A 25,013-nucleotide genomic window follows, 5' to 3' on the forward strand; every position below is an offset into this window, starting at 1 on the left:
TCTATTTGTGGCAAATACTCACACAAACCAAGGAAAAAAAAAAGATTTCCAGATTTTTATTTCTGGAACTGTACACCAGGTATTAAAGTACAACAAATACAAAATAATGCTCAAAAAAATCAGTGTTTATGTACAAATATTAAAATCAATGCAACAATAGCAACTTCCTCTTGAACATCTGATACTAAAACTTGTTCTGATTGTCACTAATTAATCTCATACTCACAGGGTACTTATTTCAAACTGGGACAATTGGAATCACTGGTCATCTAAGAGGAATTTTAATATCTACCATATTTAACAATAAAACTAATAGTTTCCTCCTTTTAGTGAAAAAATTAAGAACTTTTTAAAAAACATAGTAATGTCAATATTTTTATAAATTATTTCAATTTCCATTTGTAGACAATGTGCTTTGAAACTCTGGGAAAACAATCTCCTTGGTTGTCAGGTTTATTTGTTAGTTTACATTCAAAGTTGAAATATTCACTAGAGACTTTGGTTAAATTAAACAGTATCACTATGCTCTATTAGATCTGATGTTCTCAAATATTATGACTGTCAATTGTAAAAATTAAAAAGGAAACAAATGCACAATTCTTTGACCTAATTGTATACAATTTAGTATTTTTTAAGCAGTATTCTACATCCTTCAAGTAAATTCAGCAGTTGACCATGACAAGAGGAAAATTAAACACTGAAAAAACTAGCATGAAAAAGTGGAGTACGACTAACAAAAGTAAAGTATTGCTATAATCACAGCACCAGTTTCACTTCTAAATGAATCCGCTGTCCTCTTCAAACCCCCTGTACATGAAAGACACATCAGCCAACACTGCAACTGCTCACCGTGGATTTTTGGTTTGTTCATATGAAAATAATGTGACAAAGGAAAAAAGAAAAAAGAATTTATCACAGTTTGTTATAAGAATTGTGCTTAACACTTGATAATAAAGGCATTATTGTTTCTCCATATGATTGCAAATCAGTTATTTTCATGCTTTCAAACGCAATTCTTCTAATAAACAGTAACAAATTCTCTGTTAAGATGCTCAAACGGAAAGAAAAAAAGACCAGTAAATCCAGATTTAAAAGGAAATTCAATAAATAGCTATTTTACATGAATAAAGTCTTAGTGGTACAATTTATGAATGTCACATCAAGCATGCACAAAAATGGTATTATACATGGAGGAAGCAGTCAGAAAATATTGAATTAGATCTAAAAAGATATGAAGAATTTACATATATATACAAAAATCTTGCAAATTATTGCCTCATTTTAACAAGGAATTAAAAGTAAACGTTACCAGCTAGTTAGAGCTCTCTAAGAGGCTAAAATCAGACTGGCGTTTAAAAATCTATTAAACTAGCTGGAATTTCTTTTTCTCTCATATCATTTCTGGATTTTGGTCAAAAATCTTTATTTAAATAACTAAAGTGTCCATTCAACTTGCTGATAATCAAAACTTTAGATAAGAAACACTGTTTCCATCTTATATCAAGATCCCAGCAATGCATAGATAAACTGAATATATTACTGCATCAGCTACTGAGAATGGGCATGTTCATTTAAGTGCAACTGGTATTAGCATTCAGTCATCTTTGTGTAAATTATTTTATACAGACCAGCCACTGTAAACCCAGAGTAAAAATTAAAGTTATAACAATGGAAGATTATGGCCAGTATCTTACTAAATTACAGGTGTACTCACTTTTAACAAAAGAAATCAGGTTCAAAGTTTAGCACGACACCACAGCAATAAGAAGCTGACAACTTGGATAAAAATATCTGAAAGCAACACAGAGCCCAGGCTACCCATTATTTACTGTGTGCATACAGGAATGCTAGACTTCAGATGTATAAATTAGAGATGGACTATAAGTTATTAATTTAACTACTTTTGTCCACTGTGCTAAACTAACTTTTATAGTAAATGTGCTAATGCGTAAACACTTCAAAGCAATCTTCATTAAAATGCTGCAAAGAAAAACAAGAATACACATCATCCAAAACTAAGGATGTCATTGCAGTTCACAGTTTGTATAATAAATACCCTCCCTTTCCATCACTACTAAGGTCACTACATTCTATCTACTCATCAGCACAACCTTGAAGCGATTTATACTTAAAAATATCAGCAATGCAGCCAAACACTTAAGTTTTTTGCAAAGCAAGACAACTAATAGAAATTGAAAATTTTAATTAAGACGGTGCAAAAAAAAAGGAAAATTCTGTATTTTAACTGAACTATAAAAGCAAAGCTCATCATATCCTAATACTGCATTACATATTGTTTGAATTCACCTTATAACTTAAAGATGCATTTCTACAGAGCAAAAATGGCCAAAGTTTATGACAATGGCTTCTCATTCACAATGTTTGGAATAAAAATAAAACTGAGTTTGAGATGCATCTGAACGTCAAACACTTTTTAAAACTTAAAGTGGTAGCGTACCATTCTATTTCAGCTAGGAACTCACATTTTTCTTGCCAACTGTTCAAGCTAAACAGTAAAGTTTAAATATACTTCAAGGTTCTACTGCCTTATGTGTAAAATCAAGAAATCCCTCCTAACTATTAACACTCTGAACTGCAGTGCTACAAAACAACTTAAGAGGTGTCCCAAAATGTAAACCAATGAGTGGCAACATCCTAGGCTTTGTAGACCGTGCCCTGCAAGTCAACTGCCTCAGGATAAACTAAAATATCAATGACCAGTATGATTTTTATGATTACAATCTTGATAACGGTGGACAAAACCCCATGTGAATACCACATCTTCAAATGCCAAATTTTTAGCCAATAAATGAAGTTACACAGAAATCTTCTGGCAGTAAAATGACCAATTCTGTGTAAGGTAGACCTGGTCTAAAATTCTGAAACAGGATCCAAGCAAGCGTCTTCATAATTTGCACACAGTTCCTCGTGCTGGCTTCCATAAAGATGGACTTGCTGTTTTGTAAACTGAAGTGCTCTAGTTGAATAACATGAGAGAAGTTTCCATTTTTAAAAAATCCTTGCATGTTTGTGCAGTTTAAAGAAACCTACCCCTGCTTTTATTTAATTAAGAAAATAAAACCAAAAATGCTACATTAAGCAGGGATCGGGATCGGTACCTGTAAACATTGTTATTCCACTGCATCCATTACGGCAAAAGGAATTTACACAAAAAGAAGCCACTCCATTCAGTTCAGAACATCTGTGCTGGTTTTGAGCTGGTGGCCTCTGTCTACAGGTTTTAAAATTGGGAGTGAGGGCAGTGGGAAACAGAAAAGAATAGAAAAAGAAGGGAGTAGGGAAGAGGTACTGGGGATGAGGAAGAGATAAGCAGAGCTTAAAGCTGCACCACAGAGTTCAATCTTAGTTCCCAACTCTGCTGATCATAGTTCATTTCCACATTTATGGATTGAAAATGAAAATACTCTTGATAAATCAAGATATAGTTCTATACATACTGACATCACTGATGTCATAATGAAAAAGGTTCAAACTTCCAGTGAAAGACTAAGCAAACCTGATACTTTCCTCAAGTTTACTGGTACTGCACACCCACTGTTTCCGGGCCCCTCACTCGAGTCACTCAGAATGAAGGGCGGCATGCTGATGCAGGGCGTGGGCACTGATGAAACCATTGGTCTCGTTGGCAGACAGACTGCCAAAGTCAGCCACAGACACGGCCATCTTGGCACTGGTGATATGATGTGTGTGATTTTCAAAGTCCACACCCAAATTATTTACAGAAACCTCATTCATAAAGGATTCAGGAACAGCAATGCCCATTTTCAATCTCTTTGCCGGTCTTTCTGATTCTTCACTGCACATGTTCATGGGGTTTAGCTCTGAGTGGTAAAATCCAGTCTCAAATAAATTAAAACAATCACTTTCCCCATTGCTGGGCAGGGTGAGTAACTCCTCCGTTACAACAGGCACATGATTTACTTGTCCACGGGGTGTGTTTCCCAGTGGAGGAAAGCTATCATCCAAACAATTCACATCCGTTGGACTGCAGACGGTCGCTACACTGTTGGTCAAAGCTAAAAAGAAATGGAAAATGATTTCAGTAAGTGGTCCTTTGTCATGCAACAAAAGGGATATAATTTTGCCCCAAGCTATACTAAAAAATGCAAAAAGATGTTCATTTTACCTGTCAAGTCACTGGCAGTGAAAGAGTTGAGAATGTTCAGCTGTTGATCAGGAATAGGCTCAGGTCGGTTAGCAGTTAAGGCTGAAGAATTTACTGTCCCACCCAGAGCTTCTGTTTCATCTACCAAACGATCCATATAGTCCCTAAAAAACACACCCCAGTAATTTTATGACTGCATATCACAGTTAAAAACAAAAGTCCCTGATGTCAAGCCCATAGTACTTACGTAACTCCAGGGTGATGGTTATATCGCTTCTTTCCAAATCTTGTCTGTTGGGCAAAGTAATCATAACGTTCAGATTTCTTCCACATATAGTAGAATGCTACACATTCAGCAACTGTTCTAGTTCTCACCTAAAAAAAAAAGTTGGATTTTTAAAAATCAACAAATTCTATGCATTTCTTAATGCAAAAGTTTTTTTTAACACTGTAGTTTCAACCCATTGGTCTTGCTTTCTACCCCCTCAATTATGAAATTCTGAACATTGAATTAGTGAACTGTCTCTACATTTACACTATTTAATAATAGAAGCCCAAGGCTTTTTATTTAAATTATAATGTAATAATAATAATGAATGCGTACAGAGAAATTATCTTAAATCTTTACTGAAAATCCTAAAACACTGGCATCCTTTAGTTTTCTTCACAGAACTTTCACTGTGATTCTGACTTTAGCAGGAGTCCTTCCTAATCCTAAGGGATCTATGAATGGGCTTCACTGGGATCTACTCATTCCCAAATTTCATGCAGGTACACTTCACTGGGGAGAAGGATGCAGCTTTATTACATTTTTCAAAGGGTTCTATGACCCAAAAGAAACTAAGAACGCTTGACAAACAGATCAGCACTTTACCTCATCTGGAATTTAAGATGATTGCCAACTAAAGGCAGGATTTTTTCCTCCATCATGCATTTGGCTCTTAGCTCCAACAGAGTTTGGTAAAAACAACAACAGTAACAAAATTTGAGCCTCATTCAACTTGGCTCCATATCCAGACTCGGACTCCTCTAACAATATACAGCTCTAGGTATGAGTTCAGACATACAGACAAAATTCTGTATCTTTACCCAATAAGCTTTTCCCCCTGTTTAATCAGTACCCAACAAGAAATTTTCAGTATCTCTATCGTAGTTAGTGAGCACACTGTGAGATAAAGATCATAACATGGGAATAAGCTTTTTAAACCAAGAAATAAAGTATACCTTTCAATAAACGTATTAACTCTTTAAGTCTTCCAAAAGAATGTAGGCTTCTTGGGAAGAGAGACCTTTCCTGTCTTATTCATTGATGTATCTCTAGTGCTTAAAACAATGTCTGGTAAATGATAGAGCTTAATTTGTGAAATAAATGGGTACATTTCCTAAGTCATTGCAAAACTGAAGTTTTATTTCCATTTAAAAAGTTAACACAGACTTCTTTAAAAATGTTTTATCTATTTGCTAAATTAAACACTTCATCTCATCTTTGGGAAAACAATAGGTTTTCATAAATACTAAAAAGCATGAAAGTATTCAACATTATACTGGAAGATCTAGCTAATGCAATAAGAAAAAGAAATAAAAGGTACACAGTTTGAGAAGAAAGAAAACTCTGCAGATGACATGACTGTCTATATAGAAAATCCTAAAAACTAATGAATGGAATTAATAAATGATTATACCAAGGTTGTAGGATATAGGGTTAATATGCAAAAGTCAACCGCTTTCCTAGATAACAGCAATGAACAATTGATTCTTGAAACTAAAAACATAATATCATCTGCATTAGCACCCCAAGAAATGTAATACTTAGGTATAAATCTTAACAAAATACATGCCAGATCTACATAAGAAAAACTACAAAATTCCAATTAAAAAAATGAAATATTTAAATAAATGGAGAGATAGTCTATGTTCATAGATAGGAAGACTGATTACTGTTAAGGTATCAGTTCTTCCCAACTTGATTTATAGGTTCAGTGCAATCCCAATTAAAATTCCAGCAAGTTATTTTGTAAATATTGGCAGACTCATTCTGAAGTTTATATGGAAAAGCAAAAGATCCGGAATAGCCAACACAATATTGAAGGAGAAGAACAAAAGTTGGAGGACAGACACTACCCAACTTTAAGACTTACTATAAAGCTGCAGTTATCAAGATAGTATAGTATTGATAAACAAATATATTAATGGAACACAACAGAGAACCCAGAAACAGACTCACACAAATACAGTCAACTAATCTTTGACAAAGGATTAAAGGCAACTCAATGAAAGAAAGATCATCTTTTGAATAAACGGTACTAGAACAACTGGACATCTACATCCACCTTACACAAAAAAAACTCAAAACAGATTACAGACCTACATGTAAACTGCAAAACTATAAAAGCTCCTAGAGGATAACAGGGAAGAAAACCTGGATGACACTGGGGATAGTAATGACTTTTCAGAAACAACAATAAAAGCACAATCTATGAAAGAAAAACTGGTAAGTTGGACTTCATTAAAGTTAAAAACTTCTAATCTGCAAAAGACACTGTTAAGAGAATGAAAAGATAAGCCAAAGACTGGGAGAAAATATCTGTAAAACACCTATCTGATAAAGAACTGTTATCCAAAATGTATAAAGAACTCTTGCAAAAACAAACTACCCCAAAAAAAATGTGCTAAAGACCCTAACAGACACCTCACCAAAGATGTATAGATGGCGAATAAACAGATGAAAAGATGACCCACATATGTCATCAGGGAAATGCAAATTAAAACAAGATACACTACAGACTTTCTAGAATAGCCAAAATCCAAAACAATGACACCAGACGCTTGCAAGGATGTGGAGCAACAGGAACTCTCATTCATTGCTGGTGGGAATGCAAAATGGCACACTATGGAAGACAGTCTGGTAATTTATTATAAAACTATTCCATACCATCCAACAATCACACTCATTGGTATTTATCCAATGGAGCTGAACACATCTAAAAAATACCTGCACACTGATGCTTATAGTTGCTTTATTCGTAATTGCCAAAACTTGAAAGCAACCAAGATGTCCTCCAAATGGTGAATGGGTAAACATATTGGTACACTCATACAATGGTATATTATTCAATAATAAAAAGAAATGAGCCACAAAAGGGACAAACCTTAAATGCATATGGGAACTCTCTATACTTTCTTCTCAATTCTGCCATGAACCTGCAACTGCTGTAAAACTGAAGTCTTTTTTTTTAGTGTGTGTGTGTGTGTGTGTGTGTGTGTGTGTGTGTGTGTATTCTAATACATTGGGATAATTCAATAAAATATACTTTGCTTATTCTCTTTGTCCTAATGAACACAGGATTCTAAAGTATTTAGCTGAGTAGGTCAGTATTTTATGCCTATTGCTTTCTTTTTTGGGGGGGGATTAGGTTTTTATTTATGTTTTTAGAGGGAGTACTGGGGATTGAGCCCATGACCTTGTGCATGCTAAGCATGCACTCTACCACTTGAGCTATACCCTCCCCCCATGCCTATTGCTTTTTAAACTAGATTTTATATTTTAGAGTAGTTTTGGGCTTACAGAAATTGATCAGAAAATAACAGAAATGTTAATGGCAGGGGAGCATTAACAAGTTACAACTTTTCTCCCCTACTCAAATGACTTATAAATTGGTTGCTTATATTCATTGTAATTACTAAGCAATTTCTCTGTACTAATTTGCCTAACTTACCTTATTCTTCTGTATAAGATGAAAATCTTTTCCAAAAAGCATCAGCGCATGTTCAAAGCTCCGGCATTCTTCTTCTGTCCATGCAGTCATTCCTTCTAAAGAAATTTTAAAACAAAATACAATGGCCTCAAAACTCTTTTATATGAATAATCAATTTACTTTCAGTATGGTTTCCCTATAAAAGGCTAAAAACTTATACACACACACACACACACACACACACACAAGTTCTGTATGTATAGATTTTAGTTAGGATTACCAAAAGTATGCCTATTATAAATCTTATCAAAAAAATCTAGAATACTAATATAAATACCAGTTTTGTTCCTCTGCATGTTGGGATAAGAATTTAACGATTTTTTTCTATAACTTACGCTCACAGTTTTTCAGATTTTTTTAAACAATGAGCTTTTTTTTTTTAATTAGGGGGAAAAAACTTACACCAAAACAGTAAGTTTTTACATTGTAACTGATTGTACTTCAATTTAAAAAATAAATTTTTAAAAACCCCGTAAGTTCTTTAGAGACCATAAACAATCAACACATATTTATTTAAAGTCAATTTTCAGAGTGCTATCCTATAGAAATATAAAGGGAATAAGAAACAGCCATGCTCCCAAAAGACTAAATCCCATTCAACTTCCCACAGATGTTAATGTTGATGAATCAAATCTACTTGGGGCAGAGGAGACTTGAAGTACCTCATTCACAGTGGAGACCAGATCCCCAAAATCAATACAAAACGTATTTAGTTTTCAGAGTTTGAGAGCTTCAAATATTTTTTTTCAAAGAAGCAGATTTTACAAGGAAGTATTTCAATGTACTATCTCAATCTACAAGTTTTAAATGTACTATTTTCAGCTTTTATATTTTTCCAAGCCATTTATATAATATTACTAAGTATTATTTCATTCTGTATATACTTAATGAAAGCTATGATGCATGCAATCAATTTATATGACAAAAATACTGAAATTAAAGTTAACCATTTTCCCTGACACAAAACAAAACCTAAGCACTGCAAAAATGTTATTACATGATTACTAAAAATACACTTCTTGCAATAAGTTCAGTGGGATATATTATACATTTTTTTTTCATCTTTAATCTCTTTGATTTCCTGACAACATTTTTTTCCAGTGAAATCGTAAAATCATTCTTATTCATTACTTTGGATATACTGTCATCTCTGGGGTCTGCTTTGTTCATTACCAACTATTTCTTAAAGAAAATGGAGGTGACCCAGGGGTAACTAATTTGTATTTGAACAATCTCCGCTATGTCTAAAATTAGAGGGCAAGAAAAGGAAAAAATTATTTACTATGAAGATGAACACAGATCTTACACAAGTGTTACAGGATTGCTCCATCCTCTATGATACTTTTCTTATTCTGATCCCCAAATGACCATCCCCTGTCACCTCCCTCTCTTGATCCCAAGTGTTTCTTACCTTGAGATGCCTTTCCATTGCAGCAGTACCTTTCAATTGCTTCCTTTATATTATGGTTACACTTGAGAAGTTCATATAATGCCTAGGGGAGCGGGAAAAAAACTATTCAATAAAAATTACCGAAAGTTCGTCCTTAACAGCATTTAAGAAAAACAACAAAAAAATGGTAAATTGTGAGAGTCCTACCAAATACCAGCTGAAATGCTCTCTAATTTCAGGACATTTGAGAATATGTTTGCCCATACATTTACTCTACATAACTATCCTGTAGATTGACTCTGGTATCCGAAGTGTTTGTTCACTCTCATACCACCTCTCAGAAGTCATCCACCAGTATCATTCTTGACTTTTTTTTCAGGCCTTCTCAGCTAGAGGAATTCCCCTATTTTAGATGATTATTTCTAGTTGGGAAAAATTAGAATTATGATCCTGTCTCTTGATATCACCTACTCCCTGCCCTATAAAGTTTTAATAAAAGAGAACAATAGCATACCTAGAATATAGAAGGACCAATACCTTAGTGACTAGAGTATAATGGTCTTAGTTATTTCCATCTACTATGGAAGATACTGTATTTTTAGAATTAGAATTTCTTCCTATTAAATCTGTTTGGAATTATAAATATACTAAATAATCGCTAACAGAACTCAACTGAAAGTTAAATAATAATCCATGTCCCCAAGTAAGTTTCAAGAAAGGGAAGGACGGCTCAATATTAGTAAACCTATTAATACATCCACAGGTTAATAATCAATACATTAATAATCGATCATTAAAGACAATCTGAACAGCTGCTAAAAAAACTTCAGATAAATCAGTATTCATTTCTATTTTCAAAAAGACAAAAACCACAACAGTTATAAGTAGACAGATACTACCTTACTATGATAAAGATGGCCTATGTCAAACCAAGGCTGGTTTTATTCTTAATGTAAAAACCTTAAATGTATTATCTTCCATCAAAAGCAGGCCTCAAATCACTGTTACTACCAAGTATCTCAGGATTATGGCTAATGCAGTAAGATATACAATGGGAATAAGAGATGTAACAATGGCAAAGAAGCAGCAAAAGTATAATAATGACTTTAAGACTAGAAAACCTAAGAGAAACAACTGAAAAATCTTTATAGTAAATAGTTTCAAAAGCTTGAGAAAACATTTTAAAATTGGTATTTCTCTAAATCAACAATACACAAATATAGATATAATAGAGATCCCACTTACAACAGTGCTAAATACACACACACATATTTAAAGGATAATGCATGTGATATTTAAACAAAAACATTTGAGTGATTAAAAAAAGTCAAATGAAGAGACTCAGACCATGTTTTTGAAGTAGATTTAATGTTCTAAAGGTACTACTTCTTCCAAAATTAATTTATAGTTTTAATGGAATATCAGTATAAAAATCCAATGGAATTTTTTTTTAAATTGATACAGATGCTTCTTTTTTTTTTAAAGTATATTTGATTTATGTTATGTCAGTTTCTGGTGTACAGCATAGTGATTCAGTCATATACATATATATATTATTTTTCATTACAGGTTAGTGCAAGATACTAAATATAGTTCCCTGTGCTATACCTTAGGTCCTTGCTGTTGGACCTCGTTGTTGGGATTTCTTTTCGACAACTGACAAAACTCTGAAGTTCAGTTAATATGACTTCTCTATGTTACTTGAGAATTCAAGTTTCAGTCCACCTATCTCTGGGTATTCATTAGTCAAGATTAGCCAGACTGGTGATACAGAGTGAAAGGTATATGAGAGGGGTAAAATAATGTCAGACAGCAAAACTAGGGCATTAAAAAACCCAAAAAGCAATACTCTCATCCTTATCCCACACACTGTCAGAAGAGTGTTCTGTACCTACAAGTATATAGTACTTAAAAAATGCTCCTAAAGCTAACTTACACAATCTTAATAGACGTTAACTTTAATCACTTCCTGAATAAAGTTCTACAACAATCCAAAAAATAACTTCATCATAAAATCTGAAAGTCCAACCACAGAAAATGTTTAAATATACCATGGAATATACAGTCATCAAGAATGAAGTAATATTACCCAATCAAAAAATGGGTAGAAGACCTAAATAGACACTTCCCCAAAGAAGACATACAGATGGCCAACAGGCACATGAAAAGATGCTCAACATTGCTAATTATTAGAGAAATGCAAATCAAAACTACAATGAGATATCACCTCACACCAGTGAGAACAGCCATCATTAAAAAACCTACAAATAATAAATGCTCAAGAGGATGTGGAGAAAAAAGAACCCTTCTACACTGTTGGTGGGAATGTCAACTGGTGCAGCCAACAATGAAGTACAGTATGAAGGTTCCTTAAAAAACTAAAAACAGAGTTACCATATGATCCAACAATCCCACTTCTGGGCATATATCCAGGTAAAATTATAACTCAAAAAGATACATGCACCTCAATGTTCATAGTAGCATTATTCACAATAGCCAAGACATGGAAGCAACCTAAGTGTCTGTCAAAAGATGAATGGATAAAGAAGATGTAGTATGGATATACAATGGAATACTACTCAAGACATAAAAAAGAACGAAATGCTATTTGCGACAACATGGATGGACCTAGAGATCATATTAAGTAAGACAGAAAAAGACAAATATCATATGCTATCACTTATATGTGGAATCGTTAAAAAAAATGACACAAATGAACTTATTTACAAACCAAAAATAGACTCACAGACATAGAAAACAAACTATGGTTACCAAATGGGAAAGGGGGAGGAAGGGATAAATTAGGAGTTTGGAGTTAACATATACACACTACTATATATAAAATAGATAAACAACAAGAACCTACTGTATAGCACAGAGAACTATATTCAATATCTTGTAATAACCTGTAATGGAAAAGAATATATATATATGTATAATTGAATCACTTTGCTGTACACCTAAAACTAAGACAACAATGTAAATCAACTATATTTCAATTAAAAAAAGAAGTACGACAGAAATCTCAATGACAAAGAAAATAACATTAAGTGATTAAAAGGATATAAAATGGTATCTAAAATAAGATAAATGTATACGTATATACATGGTATACAAATATAGCAGTATTTTCCAAGTTTTAAAAATCAGAGATAGACAATTCATATATAAGAAATATTTGAATCAAATAAAAGAAAATAAAGAAGATACTATATTAGTTAGCTACTGTTTGAACAGAAATTGATGTATACCTGTTCATTGTCCCTTGTGTGTGTTCCTGCAGAAATCCTATCCATTATTTTTTCACTTCCAGTTCTTAATGAGGTCTCAACAAGGTACTCCTTAACTTTGCTCTCCAAAACCACACCAGGACGCCAAAGTAACTGGTCTTCATTTTCATACACTGATAGAGAAAATCCCATTAACACATTAAAAATAGTGAACACACTCAAAGATGCATACAGACTGCTCTTCCTCTTCCTATACACTGGACAAGTAATTAACTTCAGGACACCAATAAATTGATTGGCAAGTTGAGTCTTTCACTAGCAAATGTTTAAAAGAATTTTTTTTTAAATTTTATTAAGGGCCAAGTATTCCAGCGACTAGAGCAAGTAGTTTTTTTGGTGGTTGGATTTACTAACAAGTGAGAAGGTTTTCTATGCCTAGTAGTCTAATGTAAAACTGGTAGTGGCCTCTTATACTCTTCTAATGAGGGGTTAAAAGTAACCTGTGTAAATTCTTTAATAACTTCACTGGAATTTTCTCTTAACTCCCTAAATTGCTCTATGAAATGTCTAGAGGTTAAAAATTGAAAACAAATAAAATAAACAAAAATAAATAAAAATCAAAATAACTGCCAGTAATGAAATACCTAAGAAAGATATACTTTTCCTTTACTGATTTCTTCCCCAAAAGGTAAATTTTTATTTAAAAAAGGAAGCAGACTAATCAAAAAAGAAAAAGAATGACAAACAGTAAGAAAAGTAAACTTTCCACCTAAGAGGCTAATACGTTAATAAGTGAAATGTCACTAAAACAAACTGTATATTTTATTAATGCAAATACTGCTGCCATCCTCAAAGCTTCTACCTCACACAATAAACTGTGAAATAAAATCCTATTGCTTCAACTGCAATCCATTCTTCAAGTGTACAGTAACCACTAAATACAGCTAATAAAAGAAGTTTACTGAGAATTAACTATGCAGCAGAGACCGTGGTAAGTGCTTTATAGTCACAACTGTATAAGGCAGGCATTACCATCCCGATGAGCAGGAAAGTTAAAAATAAAGTGTGCCTGTTAAGCAACAAAACTGACTTTTGAGGTAAGTTTCTGGAACCAGTTTCTTTACTCTTCGGTCAAAACTGAAGTAGTTTTGTTTGAGTTTATTCCCTCAAAAGATAAAGTTTACTTTCCCTCCTGAAAGCACAGAACTGAGAGATATTACCTCCATTCTGTTTAGCCTAAGGACCGAGAGCTGCTGAGTATGTACTTGGCTCCAAGGGTGTGTGTGTGGCACGTGGGTGGGAAGGTGGAGAGACGGGGGCATCTGAGGATGATCAGCTCCTATATACTTCCCTGGGACAACTGCCTTCTATCACTTGGAAAGCAGCTTAGGAAATCAGTGTTGCTAGGGGCTGCCAAGGTTACCTAGGTAATCAGTCCTCCCTCCCTTTCAATGGGGGATGAACTGATACAGAGAAAAGGAAGAAAGAAGAATTCAGGAAGAGTTGTGTCACTGTGCTGCTTTCGACCTCATAACTTCAAAGGATGAATCAACTCATTAGAGAAAAGGTCAAATGCCCCTGGCCAAATCTGCTTGGTTCCCAAGTTCAGCAAGGAAGCTGTACCTGGATTTTTACTTCCCATCACCTCACCTCTCCATTTTTTCAGAATCAGCTATAGTTGGAATCTATCAAAAATTTGAGAAAAACTGATTACACTTAAGTGGGGGTGTGTAACAAAAGAAACAGAATCCTTACATTCCACACCTTCTCTTCCAGGGCTGGGGCAGAAGAATTTCTTCTAACTTTTTTTTTTCCTCAAGAGTTTCTTTCCAAGAGGATCATATCCCTAACATTCTCATTATCTCAGATGATAAGATGCTACCCACTTCTACTGGAGAAGGATATGGGCCAAACAGTTGCACTTGGAAGAGCAGCTCCACTAATTTCACAGTTGCTGAGCATACTGGCTAAGAAGCATTGTATGAGGCAGAAGGTGGTTCCCTGAGTCTCCTGGTTAATTTTAATACATTATTCCTAAGTCAGGCCTAACTGTTCCCTGACTCCAAATCTCCCCTTACACCGACAAGATGAGTATATAATCAGGTATTTAAATAAACATGCTGAGATGTAACTTGGCCTACCAAGTATTATCAAAATCAAAAGTCTTCTTTACCTTTCTCATTACCAGCATACTCTCCAAGATAAGGCGGAATCTCTGCCTGGTACTGTAAACCAATCATTATTTCCTACAGGAAAATTTAGAAGTAAAAACAACTTACTATAAATGCTGAAAAACAAAGTTTCAACTCATTAATCAGTTACTACAAGTCAAAAGTTACCTTGCAAAACAAAGTTATTTTAAATTATTTCAGAAATGTTTTTAAAAACGACTTTAATCCAAATGGTCTGCTAAGTTATGATGGTAACTTAACATACCTTCCTCAGATCTTCAGGTGAGTTACCACTGTCTGTTTCAACATCTTCAACCTCTGATTCTTTATCCCCATCACATGTAGTATTTGCTTAAAAGAAGAAAATTAAATTTTAAAAAAAGGTTTTTGTTGCCTATTTTTGCAGTACTTAAAAGAGTGCCTAGTATTTTATTTACAATAATTTATAAAAATTGATTGAATAAATGAGATCAGCACAAATACACTAAAACTCTTGCACTGGTCTCACATTTTGAAACTAGTCAAAACGAGACACTGAAAATATTAAGAAAATGTATAGTATCTTTATAATTATTTGGTATATGGTCAAATAGTTTGGAGAGGCAAGAGGAAAACCACTATGGTCACCTTAAAAAAGAAGGTAAAGCACTGGATTACACTAATCCAGAGTGAGACACACAAAGAGCTACACACTGAGTCCATCAAAATTATCTTTTTGCACACATATGTGTATGTGTCTTAGATCTTGTTAACTTAACTGTCCTTCCACCATAAAAATACTTGAGAAATATGCAAGGCTTACAAAAATTTATTTTTATATAAATTATTATTTGAGTTCATATAAAAAATTATCTCAATTCAAAAACCTTTCAAATACTACCAATATACATTAAGGGATTACACCAAACACTAAAAGGAAAGGATTAAATAAATCACTAAAAATAAAAAACATTTTTTGAGCAACTCATAGTAGTTTTCAAAACAAGAAAAGTAAGAACTTTTTAACAGAAGTCCAAAAAGTGTCTATAGAATCTCACAGCTGAACTAAGATTGGTTGCCATAGCAAGAGATGAGTCTTAGGAAAGAATAGGCCTGAAAAACTAAGCAAATGTTTTTATTTTTAAACAGTATATTAGTTTACATCTATCCCAATTTAAAAAAAGGTTATAATCTTATTCAGATTATAATAGTATTTTATTTCAGTTAAGTAAAACACTTAGAATATTCTCATATAACTACTGAATGCAATAAAATGTACTCAAGCCAGAATGTCAATGCTACTATTAAACAGTAATGATTGGGTTTCTTACATCGTAAAGGTCTAGGGAAGAAATCGGAAGTTTCATGGGAAGTCACAGATGGTGTCAGATCATCTGCAGAAGACTGAGTTTCCTCATCATCACCTGACAATAGGTCTTTTGCTATTTCCTCCTATAAGAATAGGAATGCAATGCTAGAGTTAGAAATGATTATATTCATCAATTTCAGGAAAAAAGTTGTCATAACATTATTCATAAACATTATGGTATTATGATACAATTAAGAACTAGCTGAAACCTCAGTTTTGGGAAAAGTAAACTTGAAATTCTCCTATAATTTACTTCATGTACATAATTACTTAATAACATTTACTATTTAATTATATACAATATTTAACAACTATACTATTATATACTTATGATATAACAAAAAAAATTGCCAAATTTGTGGGTATGCTGAGCACTTATCTGAAGATGCAGACTGATTTTTAGTGAATTTACAATAATAATCTTACTTCTAAGTGGATAAAAGTTAAACTCATTTTCTGCCAACTAAAATAACTAAAATAAGAAAGTCTCCAAACTCCACTCTTCCAATAATTTTTAAAGCCCAACTAATGAACCACGGACTAGTGATATAATTTTAAAAGAAACAGTTCTGAATTGATTTTTATGTAAATGTACAGTCAACCTTGTGCCTGGCACATAGTAGGAGCTCACTCTTTGCTGAATGACTATGGTCATCAATATCTGTCGTACAGTGGGACCAATGTAACTCACAGGAGGAGGTTCCAAAATGTGGATTCCTCTCCCTGCCTGAGATACGAAAGGCGAGGAAAGCTCCCCAGGGATCCGTCAGCAGAGACCACGACTGTGAACTTTCGTTGGCAGAGACTAGGCCTCCTCTACAACCAGCCTGTGTTAAATACGTATCACTGAGGGCTTGGCTGCTATGGCCGCTGTCATTCCCAGAGCCCAAGAAAATAGAATTTCTCTCCAACCACTCCACACCTAAGCTAGTTTGGTTTGAAAAGTTCTGGGAGATTTATTAATCAATGCATTCAAGTGTCCACAGGATCAAAAGAAGTTAGGATAAAATCTAAGTTTAAATACAGTATATCTATACAAGAAAAATAAAAAGTTATGGAAGAATACTCAAATATGCAAAGTATTATTAAGCTATTACTACTTTAAAAATAGTGTGATCAAGGCTAAACAATATTCAAGCCAGTCACCAAAATGATAAGAGCAGTGGGTCCGTAAGAAGTTTACAATTCAGAATTACGAAATGCGTAAGTAAAAGAAACTCATAAAAAACAGTTAATGTAACAGAGCTGGATTTTTTCTTCTAAATGCTTGTACTTACTTTGTCTAGTGTCATATCTGGTAGTTCATCTGCAAGTTCACTTGGGGAGCTATTTGCACTGGAATTTGCAACTGCTGAAATTGTAGGTTCATAGCCATAGAATGCCAATAAATCTTCTAAAGGCATGTTTCCTTCCTATTCAAGCCAGAGCACAAACATGAACTCAGAAGATGCCGCAATTCTGAACCACAGATAAACTGTGACACCATTAATGTTCATAAAGCACATTACCAGAACAGCACTACCAAATCAAAACCAAATTTTAGTTCTGCTTTTTGTACTATGGCCAGAAAACAGGATCAAACACCTAGAGCTATAATTAATATATGAACAAAAGCCTAACAATTAACATCTTAAAGTTTTTATTTGCTAGCATCATTTCACCTTTTAAAAACTTCTCAAATACCTGCTTTAGTGCAGTTTTTTTTAGCTTTTACATTACTATAAAGATTTGCCTTGAAAACATTTCCAATTAATCAGTCAATAACGTCATGTAATTTTTAGCTTGTTTCTTTGCAATTAACAGTTGGCCACTTGGTTTATTCTTCATGTTAATTAGAAGACACCTAATGGGAAACATCTGCTAAACATTTACTAACACTAGTAATGTTTATATATTAATGTTCAAAACACTTATCCTTTGATATTCCTACTACTGTATCTATTTTTTTTTTCCCACAGCCGTTTTTTTTTTCCCACAACTGTCTGATGAAGTTTGCATTACCACCATCTTACAGATGAGGAAACTGAGTTCTGAGTTTGAATCCCAGGTCACCCAGTTCACTTACCGGCTGTGCTGCTTTCATAAAATTACATACTCTGGCTGGAGTGCTGTCTGTGTTATCAACACTTAAGCCATGCCATATAGTGGCACCCATTGTTTCTTCCCTCCATTAATCTGAAAATAAGTGCTATATTTCCTTTTTTTAAATATTTTAATTCAACCACTAAAATACATAGAAATATTTATAACTATCATTTAAAATAACTTCAAGACCAGATAACCACAAACTAGTTAATTTCTTAACTATTTTAAAGATGTTTATGTCCACCTACTATTAAGAGATTCACTTTTAAAGCTTGCTTATGGCTTAGTTTTCCCTCTAAGAATCTAAGTCATGAAGCAAACAGCATGAAAACATGAAGACAGTGTGTGCAAAGCATGCCCACAACAGATCACAAAGTGAGCTGAGGATAGCCAGTGATGATTCCCAGACAGCCAACTGGCTATCCACCAGGGCCCACAAGGGACACAAGTTCTGGGGGTCCCAAGAATTGGCCTTTGCCTTTGCAGTACAGAATTTACATTTTTCACTATACCTGAATGAAATAGTTCATGTTATGAGCTTAGGTATATGACAAAAATCCTCATTTGTAAATTTGCAGTAGGAGACAAGCACCTTTCCAATGACGGTACCAGTCATGCTATGAAATCTTTTCAACTTGGGACTGAAATCAGTAAAAAGCTGCTTTGGGAGAACAATAAATTTAGCACAAATTTAGTTGGATAGTCAGGATGAACAGAAGCTCACCCATGTCATGGGAAAACCTCAGGAGTTAGTCTTCTCCCAAATCAAAGATCCCTTCAAAGGTGCTAGAACCACACTGAGAGTTTCTGCAGTCCTGCTCCTTGCAGAGTCCATGCAGTCCATCCCCTCCGGCTCACACTAGGTCTAAGAGGAAACAGGGTTGCAGCCTTTGCTAACCAAAATCTTAGAGTTCAGATTCCCTCCATGAACTGGGGGAGACAGGAATTTTCACTCATCGTGCACTGATAGTCCACTCTCCCATCAACACAGCATTCACTGGGCTCTAGGAACTATGTGGAGGACAACCGGCTATGGATATAGAAATAAAATTAACGAAAAAAAGAAATCCTTGCTCTCAAGGAATTCAATCTTGATGGAAAGAAGTGGTAAGTCAAAAATTATAATACACTGTGATAGCTGCAATAATCAATTCTGGAATTGGTGCTATGAATAGGTGGGTAGAAAAGGGAAGACCTACACCCCAGGAATAACAGTAGGTGGAGGGAAGTATCACAAAGAGGACAAAGATTGAGCTAAGTCCTGAAAGATGAAGAGGCTTCTAACAGATGAGGGTTGTAGACTAGGGACATGTGGTTCGTCATCAGAAACACTGAGCAGTGACTGTGCCAAGAGGCCACTGTGCCTGGTGCTGGTACGAAACACAGGTCTTGCCTTTCTACAACTTACAGACGAGGGGAGAAAACGGACAATTCACGAACACATAACTGCCAATTATGAAGAGTGCAAAAGAAATAAAGAGAGTCCTGAGACACAACAATATGGAGGGCCTACTTTCATAGTGTCAGAGGGGAAGACAATGAGTGACTCTCAGCTGAGGCCGGAAGTCTGCGAAGTGACGAATCAATCCTGTGAAGAGCATTCCAGGTAAAGGAAGCAACTCACTTGAGGCCCGAGGGTGGTTTTCCACTAAGCCAATGGCCAGAGCACAAAGAGTAGAATTAAAAAAACAAACAAACAAACAAACAAACAAACAAACAAAAAAAGAGGAGAAGAGAAAGACAAGCAGAGGAAGATCACAAAAGGCCTCATGGGAAACAAACTTGGGCTTTATTCCCAGGGCAACGGGAAGCCACTGGAGAACTACAAAGATGGAGTGACAGGACTCTTTCTTCTTAAATGCTGGGCAACTGCATGAAGAAAAGTCTGAGAAGGTGGAGAGATAAGAGAAAAGCAGGGAGACCACTTAGGAGCCTCATGCTGGTTTAGAGTAGCAATACAGACATGAAGAGACGTGAATAAATTAGACATATTCTGAGATGGAATCAAATGGGCTATTGGATGTGTACGTAAAAGAGAGAGAGGAGGACAACTCCCCAGATTTCTATTTGATCAACTGCCTAGGTGGTGGTAACTTTCACTGAGATAGAAAAAAACTAAAGGAAGGAAAGGTTCATGAAGGGAAAAATTAAAGAGTTCTGCAGAGGACACAAGTTAAGTTTGAGAGGACTATGAAACATCCAAGTGGGAAAGTCATGTTGGCCAAGAGCCTGGAGCTCAGAGGATCAGGCTGGGCTGAAGATACAAATCTGGCATTCATTAGCATCTAGATGGTATTCAAAGCCACAGGAGTCGATGAGGTCACTAAGGGTGAGAGTAAAGAGAAGGGGATCCATGCTTTATTAGAAGAACTTACAGATATCTGTAAGTTATCTGACAGAGGGATTACCCTATAGGCAACAGGATATGTCTGTAAGCTTTGAGGCATGATTTTGGAAGTAACGTTCTAGGGGTAGTAGAAGAATGAGAGCCTGAACTAAAGAAGGGATTTATCCAAGGGAAGTTAAGAAAAAATAGTATGTTTCTTGACTCACTTGATAGAGGGAATGCAAGTGACACAGGAATCTAAGTAAATTGCCTATTTCTGGCCTGAGAAGGTTAAATAGCTATAACATCATTATGAGACCGAAACATAAGATAAGCTTAAGGGTGGGGGGTGGGATGGTAGATGATGATTTAAGGTAAAGTTGAAGCAATGGGCTTCAATGAGTCATCCAGAAAAGGCATATAGAGTGAGAAGACAAAAGCTAGAACCCTGGGGAATTACCATCAATTAAAATGGGGGTAAATAAAGAAAAGGCCATAAATCTGACAGAGGGATATACCAGAGAGTAGAAGTAGAATTAGGAGAAAACACCGGATTACACAAATTAAGGAAGAAGCAAGGGTGGAGAAACTACAATGATCACTGGTCAGATATCAAAGAGAGATCAAGCAAGATAAAGACAGACATGAAGTCTTTGTATCTGTCAATCAGGAATTATTGGTGACCTTACAACCTGTTGGGAGAAAAGCTAAGGACTCAACAAAAGAGCAGAAAGTACAAACATTATAAAAGGAGAATGACTAAGGGCAAAACAGGGTCAAAGAGAATTTCCAAATGTGGGAAATGTATGAGTAAGATTCTATACTGAAATAAAAAGATACATGGAAGACTAAGCTGAGGGCTGAAGGAATGGAATCTAGGGATTAGCCTGGGACGTGGCAGATACTTTTGGGATGGGAGAAAAGGAAGAAAGAATGAGTATAAAAGTTATGTTTACATGTGTGGTGCAAACAGGAGGTTCTGGGTAGTCATTCATGAAAATCCTATTTTTTCTATAAAGATACAAGTATGATCATCTGTTGAGGGAAAAGGTGACCATCTTAGTGGAAATCTCATTAACATATTCAAGGCATGACACTGTAGGGTCCACTAGAAGAGGCTGGTGCTAAACACAGAAATTATCTGTACTAAAACTTTAAAGCAAAACTGGAAAAGGTTAATCTAGTCTTTGAAGCACTTTACAGTAAGCTTTCTATTGGAGCCTATTAATAAAGCACTTAGCTCTGTGAAGCACAGAAGAAATATTTTCAAAACTGAACCAGCAGATCTCAAAGCCTCTGAGATCTGTGGTGCCTAGATCAGCTTAGAAGTTTACTCTAGCTCCTTGTCCCAGGGATGAGGATTTTTCTCTTCTGTCTGTTCCTCGGGTATTTTGTTGAACCTATCTAAATTTCAAGGAACACACTAGAGTCTAGTCACACTTATGAATGAACTATTTTATAAGTCAAAGGATTTATAACAAGAAGAGTACAAGATTTAGAGGCAGAGGACTCACTAACTGCTAACGTGGGCAAATCATCTAACCCTTCTCACCTCTATTTCCTCATCTGTAAATAGAAAAATATATTTCCTTAACCCTATGATGCATAGCCTCACATATCATAAATTAGGATGCATCCCATTACCAATGTACAGATTTCTTACAGCAGTGTTCCTCTCTGTTCCCATTTATGCTAATTCTAAATCTATGGTAAATCTTACAACCAACAGGGCCTCTGAGCCAAGGAAATAATGCTAATACTTTTCTGACACACCTGGTGGTGTTGCTGGATGGGTCAAATGACACTGTCTAAGTGAGGTACAGATCAATTTTAATATAACACCAGTCTGATATCTTAAAATACAGGCTGCAAAACAATCTGCACGTAACTTTTAATGCTTTAAAAAAAAAAAAGACCTATACCAAAGCCTAAGCGCTAGAAAAGGTGATTTCTACTTTTCTCATTTCACAATGAATGTAAGAGGAGAAACTTATTTATTAATAAAGGCAAAGATGTAAATTATTTTTTTAAAACCTATAGGTCTAACTCTAGGACTATTAAATAAAACCCCTCAGGAAACAATAACATGAATAAATTAAATTACAGAATGATGTAACATAAACCTTATTTTAGTATGTTTAATAACTAAAATCTTGCCACAGTCTGTTGTCTGTATTTACCAAAGGGCTACTGTAAGAAAACTGATTTTGTACCTCTCTTATTTTCCATAATATATAGTGTACTAAAAATGTGTAAGCACCAAAATAAAGGCCAATATGTATAGACTACAAACTATCATGTTTATTTACTATGAGTATAAAAACTAAAAAATTTTAAAAACAAACATTAACATCAACCTCCTAAGACTATTACCATGTAACAACTAAATCACTGTTCCAATAATACAAGATTAACAGAATACATTATTTTAAATTGTATAGAAACAATTTTAAATTTCTTTAAAAATTAAATGATCCTTACTTTTTATTTGTGTCTCTACTGTTTCTTTTATTCATTTTTATGTTTCATTAAACATCAATAAAGAACAGAGACCAAATCTACACAGTTATGCTTTACTACGGACAAGAATCACGGTTCAGAGGAAGTAAGCAGTCATTCACTCTTAGAAACAGCTCCTCTTGCCCTCTGCTCAGTGAGAAAATGACTAGCCTTCCAAGCGGGCACACAGCTCTTAGGTCATTAGAATTTGTGTAAAAAAATTTTATTTTTCTGTCTCAATTTCCAAGAATGTGACAAAATGCCAAGAAGCAAAACTGCCCAAGTACAAAGAAGATGAAATATTTAAAGGGCTATAATTTTTCTGAGTCTACAAATTCAGTAATCAGTATCATTACAAAGCAAAGACTTACTAAACAAAATGAAAATCACAGGAATAGAAATTAGGTATTTCTGTGAAAAGCTAAGTGAGTAACTCTTTGCTGTTGTATATTTCTCTTTATCTTTCCTAATTTTCTTCAAAAATTCACTAACCACAGATCAAAGCAGCTATTACTATAATCTCTGCAAGAATAAAACCCACAAATCTGAAAAATAAAATTTTACCAGGCCATAACAATCCCTACCAGATTACCCAAGTAGTAACAAAATGTGTTAACACATTAAATGAAATTTTTAATTCTTACTAGTTTACTGACAGCACATCTATTTGCATAGCTAAAGTGCAGTGTAGCCCATTTATATTATTTTCTTATGGCATGCTATAACTAGACTGCTGTTTCCCTATCTTTAACAGGAAACACATAATCAAGGAAGGTGCATTATGAGACCAACTGGGACTTCTGCCCATGCCCACAGCTGTGTCTTGACTGAAACAATTACAGGAGAGAAGTATCTAAGACGCCTTCCATGAACTTCCACGTGAGGCTAAACATCTTCTACTATACATAAACCCTTTTTCTCCCATAGCTCTCACTGCTTATAGCTTTCATAGCTCTTAGCAGAGCACATCAAAAAATCACTGTTCCCATTTGTCACCCTACCCCACACTAGACTGTAAGCTCGTAGAGTCCAGGGACATTGTCAAATTGTTCATTTCTGCAATCCCAGGACCTACCACAGTCTTTGGTTTAGTGATAATGTGAGCTGGATTCTAATTCTTAGTTATTCTAGGCTACTCACTCATAGGAGGTAGAAAAGAACAGCCTGAATAAAGTTAAAGCAGAGCTTGAGACTCTTGAGCATCTTTTGTCAACAACAGGCAACATCTTATCATCACCCCTGAAAGAAGTGATAGGCAAGGCTTTTCTTCTTGAGAATTTCCTAATCATTTTATCTCTATATTCCCAAATCTGTTAGGCTTTTATAGGAGATAAGTGTATTTTTTTAATGATTGAATATAACTGCAACTGTGTTGGATTAATTTGCCAAAGGAATGAATGTCTTTAGAAAATTTCAGGTCTACAAAGCCTGGGGTCTAGGCCCTGAAGACTCTCCTTCTGTTTCCCTGTGTATTAATATGAATAAAGAAATGCAATAATAGCCCAGTCCTGCCTCACAAAGATAGCAGAAGAGATTACAAAAGAATATGCTTTGTCTTCTTCAAGAAAAAGAGGTATGAAACTTCAGTGTTATTCCTGAAAACTTTTATTACTCTGGGCTGATTAGAAATTTGCAAATAAGCTTAATTTAGAGATAAGTATAATCTTTTCAAGGGACCCCTATGGAGCTCTCTCTCTGTAGTCCAGGTATAAACATGTGTTTAAAATCCAGTTCATTTGAATTTATACTGATTTGGGGTTTAGAAAGCTATAAACTACATTTACTCTGCCAACTTTTTAAAAGATGGCTGGTGGGTAGGAAATAGGTTATTACTAATTCACATTTAAAAACAGAGTAAAACTTTTTCAATTTTCTTACAGTAGCCTACCAGATTACAAGTCTCTCGAAGGAGAAGATTTCTCATTATATCTACTCAGTGCTTAGTTAAACTCAAGTTTGCCCTTCAGTAGAACAGTGTGGTATAATACAAAGAAGCAGGGCTAGGATTCTGAATTAAGTTTAGGGCTAGGATTCTAGAACTAAGTTCTCTATATCTCAGTATTCCCATCTGTAAATGCACCTA

The 25,013-nt window shown here is 34.7% G+C and overlaps 1 protein-coding gene across 1 annotated transcript in view; it reads right to left on the reverse strand.

The window, feature by feature from the left end:
* Positions 1 to 40: 40 nt before the first annotated feature.
* Positions 41 to 25,013, reverse strand: part of MIER3 (MIER family member 3) — a 30,182-nt gene continuing 5,209 nt past the window's right edge. Inside the window, exons 4-13 of the mRNA XM_031445408.2 lie at positions 17,298 to 17,432; positions 15,983 to 16,103; positions 14,938 to 15,023; positions 14,675 to 14,747; positions 12,523 to 12,674; positions 9,293 to 9,374; positions 7,843 to 7,937; positions 4,374 to 4,501; positions 4,148 to 4,290; positions 41 to 4,037 (exon numbers count right to left, since the gene is read on the reverse strand). Of these exons, the coding sequence (XP_031301268.1) occupies positions 3,580 to 4,037; positions 4,148 to 4,290; positions 4,374 to 4,501; positions 7,843 to 7,937; positions 9,293 to 9,374; positions 12,523 to 12,674; positions 14,675 to 14,747; positions 14,938 to 15,023; positions 15,983 to 16,103; positions 17,298 to 17,432 (1,473 nt within the window). The 3' untranslated portion in view covers positions 41 to 3,579. The remainder of the gene's footprint in view (positions 4,038 to 4,147; positions 4,291 to 4,373; positions 4,502 to 7,842; positions 7,938 to 9,292; positions 9,375 to 12,522; positions 12,675 to 14,674; positions 14,748 to 14,937; positions 15,024 to 15,982; positions 16,104 to 17,297; positions 17,433 to 25,013) is intronic.

This window comes from Camelus dromedarius, chromosome 3 (assembly GCF_036321535.1).
Source record: "Camelus dromedarius isolate mCamDro1 chromosome 3, mCamDro1.pat, whole genome shotgun sequence".
Classification (NCBI taxonomy): domain Eukaryota; kingdom Metazoa; phylum Chordata; class Mammalia; order Artiodactyla; family Camelidae; genus Camelus; species Camelus dromedarius.